This window comes from Triticum aestivum, chromosome 4D (assembly GCF_018294505.1).
Source record: "Triticum aestivum cultivar Chinese Spring chromosome 4D, IWGSC CS RefSeq v2.1, whole genome shotgun sequence".
Taxonomy (NCBI): domain Eukaryota; kingdom Viridiplantae; phylum Streptophyta; class Magnoliopsida; order Poales; family Poaceae; genus Triticum; species Triticum aestivum.
This window is the reverse complement of record NC_057805.1, coordinates 505,469,940-505,478,301: the sequence shown is the minus strand read 5'-3', so window position 1 is coordinate 505,478,301 and position 8,362 is coordinate 505,469,940. Positions and strand designations below refer to the sequence as shown.

At 46.1% G+C, this 8,362-nt stretch overlaps 1 protein-coding gene across 1 annotated transcript; it reads left to right on the top strand.

The window, feature by feature from the left end:
* The first annotated feature begins 4,037 nt into the window (after positions 1-4,037).
* On the top strand, positions 4,038-6,107 carry LOC123100653 (uncharacterized). Its single transcript, XM_044522545.1, has 3 exons — positions 4,038-5,152; positions 5,241-5,384; positions 5,504-6,107. The coding sequence occupies exons 1-3, from the start codon at positions 4,712-4,714 to the stop codon at positions 5,876-5,878; spliced, it is 960 nt and encodes a 319-aa protein (XP_044378480.1). The 5' UTR covers positions 4,038-4,711; the 3' UTR covers positions 5,879-6,107.
* The last annotated feature ends 2,255 nt before the right edge of the window (positions 6,108-8,362 follow it).

The following is an 8,362-nucleotide window of genomic DNA, read 5'->3' as shown; positions in this document are numbered from 1 at the left end:
TCCGTAGGAAGACACTCAGCAAGCAAGATTCAACGTGTCCTTGTCGTCTGCGGTTGACGGCTCCGCACTCAGGCTCTCGACAAAAAATTTCAGATGCTCCCAACTGCTACTATGTGGCTCTTTTATTGATCGTGGCACTCGACAAAGGTGTGTTCAACAGTTTTAATTAATTTTGCAGCTAGCCCCACAATAACGCATACAATAAACATATGCACATATCACAATTTATATGGCATTTCAAACATACCATATCGCATTATATAGCAATTGACACATACATATCATTGCACATACATCACAAGTTCAATAATGTCACATGCATACAAAGTTCATCGTTACAAAATGATTTACCATGTGTCTCAGAACCATAGGACACAAACATGTATGTTGACACGGCCTCAAGGTTGTGATGGAGGAGTAGTAGGAGGAGGTGTCATAGCCTCGAGATGAGCGAAAGAATTTGCAGTTATTTTTGTTGGTGTTATTAATCAAGGATTTTATCGGATAATATTGTTGGCCTGGTAAGGAAAAGAGCTAACCTTCATTTGGTCATAGAGGTCCTTGTTCACTTGCTCATCCCCTCTCTCGAATTTCTCCCTTTGCTTGGTGATTATCCTGGCTATGTGTTTCTTCTATGCGGCGTTTTCTACCTTCGCGCGGGTGGTCAGGTCGACTGGTATTGCCCTATATGAGTTGTTGTGATGATTTTAGCCTGGTTTTAGGATATTAACCAGGCAACTCTCCTATTCATTCTTAATGAATCAAGAGCCTTCGGGCCTGACTTAAGAAGAAACATTAGCCATATAGCTAGTGATAATTTGATTATTGCATTAGGACATCTCCAACGCTTACCTGTAAATTGGACATGCAAAGCTATCATGTATATGTCTGCCAGTAAAGGAAAATTTAAAATTCAAATAAAGTCCGATCCATAGCGCGCGCCGGATCTCACCAGCTTTGGATCACATGCCCGATCACAATCAAAAAGAGGCAAGTATACTTAGCTTTTCCATGCCCGATCACAAAAAAACTCCGTCCAGCAGTCCGTGAAAAAATTAGATTTTCCACTACCAGAATTCTACCCTGCCGGACCGATAATCCGAGCCTCCATGCTCAAGGTGTCGTCGCCGCCGCGTAGGAAGCCTCTGCCTACGCCTCCTTCTCCGCTGCCTCCTCCTCCTCCTTCTTGTTCTCTGCCTCTAACTCATTTTTCTATCGCTGCAACATCTTGTAGCGGATGGCTTGCAAGATCATTCTTGCGTAGGCATCACAACATCCAAATTCAAGGACAACATCTAGGCATATCCAGCTACAAAACTATGCATATCCTGCAAGTGACCAACAAAGCTTTGCATATCTGGCCAGTGATCAACAAAACTATGCATATCCGGCTAGTGAACAACAAAACTATGCATATTAGGCCAAATGAGCTTAGTTGCTTGATGATTTGCGTCACTAGGCCACCGTGCAATGAGATGCTTCAAGTAGCTGCAATACTTCACACGGCCTCTTGGATGGTTTACCATCGATGGTTGAGGGACTTTGATTCACGGTTGTGGATGACCACGCCGGAGTAGGGCACGAAATGCTTGTGTTCATGGAACCATGTCTGAATGTTGGCCCAAAACGTTGTGTCGTTTTTGCTCCGTGCCATGGATCGGATCGAGGCTAGTGGCCAACCATGCATCACACAACAGCTCGTCTTCCCACATATTGAAACTTTCTCCTCTACCCCTCATCTTCGGATCGCCGGCAAAATCATCCGGATCATCATCCTCCTCCTCCTCTGGGGATCCTATTTGGTGCATAGGTCGCCAGTTGGCGACCGAGCCCGAACCCCTCGCCCCCCCCATCCGCAGCCGCTACAAACGATTTAGGTCGGGCCATTATCTTTTTTTGGTTTCGGGAAGGAGCTACTTTTTGTGTGTGTTTTCATTCGGTTTTTCTACTTATTTCATTTTCATTTCCCTTTTTCTTTTATTTTTTATGTTCACCTTTTTTATTCTTATTTTTATTTCCATTTAATTTTTTGTTTTTTTGTAATTTTATTATTTTCCTTTTTCTGTTTCTATTTTTCTTTTCTTCCTTTTCCAAATTTCATGAACATTTTGCAAATTGGTGAACATTTTTCGAATTCAAAAAATGTTCATCATGTTATTATAATTTGAATATTTTTAAATTCATTTATTTTTACAAATTTATGAACATTTTACGAATTCACTAATATTTCAGTAATTGCATATATATTTTTGGAAGTCGTGAAAAAGTGTTTTGCATAGGCGATCATTTTTAAAAAAAAATTGGGAACAAAATTTTAAATTTAAAAATAGTTTTTGTTCTAGACGTGCATATTTTGAATTCATGAATATTTGTTTGAATCGGGAAACATTTATTTGAATTTTGTGATTTAAAAAAATCGGAATAATTATAAATTTCCGAACATTGGTTTGAATATCCATGAACATTTATTAGAAAATCATGATTTTTTTAATAGACCAGCATTTTTTGAAATCCCGAATATTTTTTGAATTCATGATGTTTGTTCAAATTCACGAACATTTTTTATAAATCATTTTTGAAACAACAAACATTTTAGATTTCTGGAATATTTTTCCAATGGAACTTTTTAAAAATTCTGAATTATTTTCAAGAAGGAAAAATAAAAAAGAAAGCAAAAAATGAAATAAAAAACTAGGGTCGTTGAGCCCCGCTCATGGCCTGGCCCAAGAGGGGAGCATGAGAGGGGAGGGGTGCGAGCCAGCGCGTCACGCGCCCAATAGGAGCTCCCCTCCTCCTCCTCCTCCTCCTTTCTACTCCTATTGTCTGGCGGCCTAATCCTGTTGCTTTGCGCCCGTGCCGGTCTGGGTGTAGCCCTACTGCGTCTGGGTGTAGTTGTGGGACCGGGTGGGATCCAAGTCTTCCACCTGCCCGTCTTCATTGCCACCTCCTCCTTTGCATCCAACATGGATGATGTCTAACATCTCCGTGTCCGCATCGTCATACGCCAGCTCCACCGTTTTAGGCATAACAGCAAATAACATGCGGACACCCATTTGCTCCCCGCCCGCTTTTCATGCCTAGAAAGTTGTGGCGAAGAACACTTCGAGAAGAGCAGTGATGCCGCATTTACGTCGACAATGTCAGGCACTTGCTCGGCGGCGGATGCCGTGGACTGCCTACCGAGTTGCTTGGTGGCGTAGAAGTACGGAGCCTTGTAATTTATGCTCTAGCCATCGCGGCATATGTACGGTGGGCGACACCAACGGGCCACGACCTCCACCACGTCTGTGACCAGCACGCCCACCGACATGTCCGTCACGAGTAGTCCTCCACCGGCCTTATGCTTCTTGAGCGCTTCCTCCTTTGTGACCTTCGCTTTGAGCGGGGATTTTGCCGTGTCGCCGAGTTGATCTTCTGGGCGAGCATGATACTCGGAGCCTCCACCACCTCCATCTCCGGCAGGTTCTCCTCTGGTTCCATGCGTCGACGGCGGGAGGTAAGAATAGATGTGAGAAAAGAGCGGGAATTGGGTGGAGAGCCGCGAGATGAAAGAAGAGAGTGAGGGATTTTGCCATAGAAACAATGCACGCACTATAAAAGCGCGGGCTCCGCCTTCCTTTTGGATGGACCAGGGATGTCAGAGTCCGACATGTCTTGTTTTCAGACTCGCGTCAAGCCCCCCACGTTTGGGTTGCGGGAAAATCATGGTCCGGACTGCTCCGCAAACGGATGGATCGGTGTTGGATGGTATTGAATTCATGAAGCAGCTAACTCATTAAAAAGTCCAAACTGATGGAGGCGGGTAATATATTTCAACAACCCTCCTCACGTCTAGCCTTATTTAGTCCTTATATGTGGGATTTATATAATATTCCGTTGGCAACCTCCTGGCTCGGATACCATATTGAATTCATGCATAAGTTAACTCATCTAAAATCCAAACTGATGGAGAGAGGCGTACAATATATTTCAACAAATAGCTTCCAGAGTTTGTCTACTAGCGGTTTTGGGGTGGGTTGGAGATGCACTTACTCTCTTTCTCTCCGTGTGAGAGCAATCTGCAGAGTTATTGATTCATCTTGACCGTAGGATCTGATTTGGTTCGCATTTCGTCCCCCTTCTGTTCCGCCGTCCCTGCTCCGCTCCACCGAGCGATGCCGCCGCCGGCGCCGACCCTGGGCGCCCTAGGGGTCGCCATGGCGGGCGAGCTCATGCAGCACGGGCGTCACCTAGACGACAGGCACGAGATCTTCGCCCGCTTGCTCTACTGCATCCACCACACCGTCCCCGACCCGCCCGTCTCCGCCGCCGCTCGCCTCTCCGCCCTCCCCCCCGACCCGACGACGCCGTCGACCGCGTCAGCCGCCTCCCCGACGCGCTCCTCCGCGGCATAGTCTCCCTCCTGCCCGTCAAGGACGCCGCGCGCACCGCCGCGCTCTCCCGCCGCTGGCGCGGGGTGTGGCGTTCCGCCCCGCTCGTCCTCGCCGACGCGGACCTCTCCCCGTCCCCGGCCGCCTCCGCCCTGTCCCGCGTCCTCGGCGCGCACCCGGGGCCCTTCCGCTGCGTCCACCTCACCAGCAGCTGCACCGAGGAGTCCGGCCACCTGCTCGCGCCCTGGCTCCAGCTTCTCGCCGCCAAGGCGGTACAGGAGCTCGTCCTCGTCAGCAGCTGGTTTTCGCTCGACGCCGTCCTCCCCGCCGCCGTCTTCGGCATGGCCACCCTCACCCGCCTCCACCTCAGGCTCTGGAAGTTCCCCGACACGGCCGGCCTCCCGCCCGGCCCCGGCGTCTCTTTCCCCAACCTCCGTGAGCTCGGGCTCTGCAGCGTCCTCATGGAGACCAGGGATCTGGACTTCATGCTCGACAGCAGCCCCGTGCTGGAGACGCTTTTCATCGAAGGGAATCTGTTCACGCTCCGGCTCCGGCTTGTCAGCCAAAGCCTCCGGTGCGTGCAGATCATCGGCTCCTTCTTGGAGGAGATCTTCGTGGTGAACGCCCCACGCCTTGAGCGCCTCATCAACTTGGAAGGTTGGACCCCTCATGGCGGCTGCACCAAGGTCAAGATTGGCCATGCCCCCAAGCTGCAATTGCTGGCATACCTGCAGTTGGACGCAGGGAATCATGTTCTGGAGGTCGGCAACACCATCATCAAGGTGCCGAGACTGTTGTTTAACTTTCCTTTTTCTGATTTTTCTTTCTTCTCTTAACTGAAGATGGTTGCATTCTGAATTGCATTTGCAGGCTGGGACAAGGGTGAGCCCAAGAACCATGGTATCAAGTGTGACAGTCCTGGCTTTGGATGTCCGTTTCGGAGTACGCAATGATGCCAAGATGATTCCCAGTCTCCTCCGATGTTTTCCTAATGTCGAGACGCTCCACATCAAGGTGAAGCCCTCTCTCTTTCAGCTTGCTTTTGTTTGCCTGTACTATATTGCTAATTCCTATCAAACATATAGCTGTTGAACTTGATGTGCATTTATTTAATTGATGGATTTTTTTTTCAGTCTGGAAAGTGCGATCTATCCACTGGCAAGCTCAACCTAAAGTTCTGGCATGACTCTGGTACCGTAGAATGCGTCCGGTCGTGCGTCAAGCGGCTGATTTTCCATGATTTCCGAGGGGACCGAAGTGAGCTCGCCTTCCTCAAATACTTCGTCGAGACTGCATCAGTGCTCAAGCAGGTGGTGATCCTGTTGTCCGCTGGCTCCACTTCGGCGGAGGAGGTGCATTCCAAAGTGGCGAAGTTTAAACGGGCAGGTGAAATCTCCGTTGCGCTGGTCACCGGCTGTTCTGATCTTCAAGGACGGTACAAGCGAGGGTCTGAATTTCCTCTTGGCGACTTCTTTTTCCTTTTGAAATTCCCTTCTGCAAACTACTGAAGCCACAACAGGTGTGTGGGACGCAAATTGCCCTGAAAGTTATCGGTGTCCTGTTGTTCCCGTGGTCTGTGCATGCAAGGCACCGTTGAGGTTTGTTTTCAGTGTTTGGATATCCGCCCCGTCGACTCTTGTTCCTGCTAGCACATGATTAGCAGCTAAGTGTCCAAGTTAGTATACTACCACCATTCTGTTGCGACCATGAATTAATTGATCTTCCGTTGGCGATTGCGGACCTCTGTACCTGTGTTTCATGCTTGCTGTGGTCTGATGACATGACAGTGGTGTTACATTGCAGCGTTTTTTGCTTAACATATGAGGCTTGATGCTGGTAATAACAATGAAAATTTTCTTCCCAGATGGTTTCCAATTGTGCCATTGTGTCTTTTGGTTGATTTGCATAGTTATGCCAAGCTAATTCTTGTCGCAGGCCGGTTCTCTTTTATTTATGGTCTATCTGGTTCTTCAGTTGTTAAATTTTACTTGGTGGCGGTGCATTTGCTTGATGAGATTTTGTACTGGAACCTCTTTCAATAATGAAAGCATGCCACATATGTTCAAGTTAGTAAGTTTTGAGAGAATAACCATGGAGCAAGGTGTGCCCATGGTGTATGTAGGCTCATATTGAAATTTGAAAAGTGCCATGCATATCAGGGCCGTACATGAGAAATCGGAGGCCCTGCGAGAAATACCAAATTAGGTCTTATATAATATAAATTCTAAAAGAGCTTGGTCCGACAATCGGAAGCGTACTGAAATTACTATTTTCTCCATGAATTATCAGAAATGCTCAAAGGAGAGCACCCGGAATGGAGGTAATTAAGCCCACCATCCTTGATAACTTGACAAGTGGCTCCAACTTTGACTTCTTTTTGTGATTTTTTTTTCTTTTCTGCACCCTCCTGCTAGATCTTATGTGAATTTATTTCAGCAGTTGTGTGCAATATATTCTGTAGAATTTTTCCACCGGCTCAAACTTTTGGAAATGATTAGTTTGCTTGTGAAATATGTGACTGCAAAATTGTTGGGAAGTCTTAGAATTCTATGACTGAAAAATTGTGAAAGTAACAGTAGTTTTTCAGTTTTGATTTTCATCAGTAATTAGTGACTGAAATTATTGATTACTTTCAGAAAATTGTCTGACAAAAGCTACAGTTCAGAAATTATTGATTACGTTCAGAGATTTGATTAGTTTCAGAAATTTGTCTGACAAAAGATACAGGTCAGATTTGATTAGTTTCAGTAAATGTATGACAAAAGATACAGTTCAGATTGGTTAGTTTCATAAATCTGTATGACCAAAGATACATTTCAGATTTGTATAGTTTCAGAAATTTGTGTGACCAAAGATACACTTCAGATTTGAATTGTTTCAGAAATTTGTATGACCAAAGATACAGTTCAGATTTGAATTGTTTCAGAAATTTGTATGACCAAAGATACAGTTCAGATTTGAATTGTTTCAGAAATTTGTATGACCAAACTTCATATTTGAATTGTTTCAGAAATTTGTATGACTAAAGATACAGTTCAGATTTGAATTGTTTCAGAAATTTGTATGACCTGTGTGTGTGCGCTTTTCTGCACCCTCCTGCTAGATCTTATGTGAATTTATTTCAGCAGTTGTGTGCAACATATTCTGTACAATTTTCCCACCGGCTCAAACTTTTGGAAATGATTAGTTTGCTTGCTTGTTTGTTTATCGAATTGTACAAGTAAACAACTTTTATCGCAAAATCGATCTTGCCTATTGAGGTGGTCGTTAGCAACTATGTAATGTTGCGCGCTTACTCTTCTCGTTTGTGGACGAGCCCTTGGGCTGTCACAACTCACAAAGATAAATGTTGCGCGTTTGCCATTTAAAAGTCACCTAAATAACATTATTGATGTGACTCGATTTTCGAAGAAGCAAAGCTACGAGGAGGCGGAGACGGGAGCGATGTAGCTGGACATGGCATCCTCGGCGAAGCCTTGCCATGAATGAACGAACGAGAGACGAGGATGTCATGGTTGACCGCGGGCGGGGTCGTCAACAAGAGATTGATGGGTTTGGGTGCGGGTGTGGGTTTGGCCTCCGGCGCCGACGAAGGAGGGAAGGTTTTGATGGAAGACCGAGCGGCGAGGTGTGCGGTCACCATTGGCCACATGCGGTTTGGCTCGTGTTGGAGGGAGGAGGAGTGTGTGGCGGAAATCGATGGACACTTGTTAGATTTTTTTAAAGACACTTGTCTGATTTAAAAAATCGATGGAAGACACTTGTCTGATTTTGAGACGAGGGTGACCTCAACCGGAATATCTTTGTTTGTACTTCCTTCGTCCCATAATGTAAGACATCTTTTCACTAGTGTAATGTCAAAAAAGCGTCTTACATTATAGAACCGTGGGAGTAATTGACAGGTGCCCCCGGGCCCCACGAGTCAGTGACATGATGATGGTGGGCTAAACGATCCAACGTGACGTGCATCCCCTCGCAGCTGTAAAACGAAC

Coding starts and splice junctions, on each gene's coding strand:
- LOC123100653 (XM_044522545.1), top strand. CDS start 4,712: ATGGCCACCCTCACCCGCCTCCACCTCAGGCTCTGGAAGTTCCCCGAC. Junction 5,153..5,240: donor TCGGCAACACCATCATCAAG/GTGCCGAGACTG, acceptor TTGCATTTGCAG/GCTGGGACAAGGGTGAGCCC. Junction 5,385..5,503: donor TCGAGACGCTCCACATCAAG/GTGAAGCCCTCT, acceptor TTTTTTTTTCAG/TCTGGAAAGTGCGATCTATC.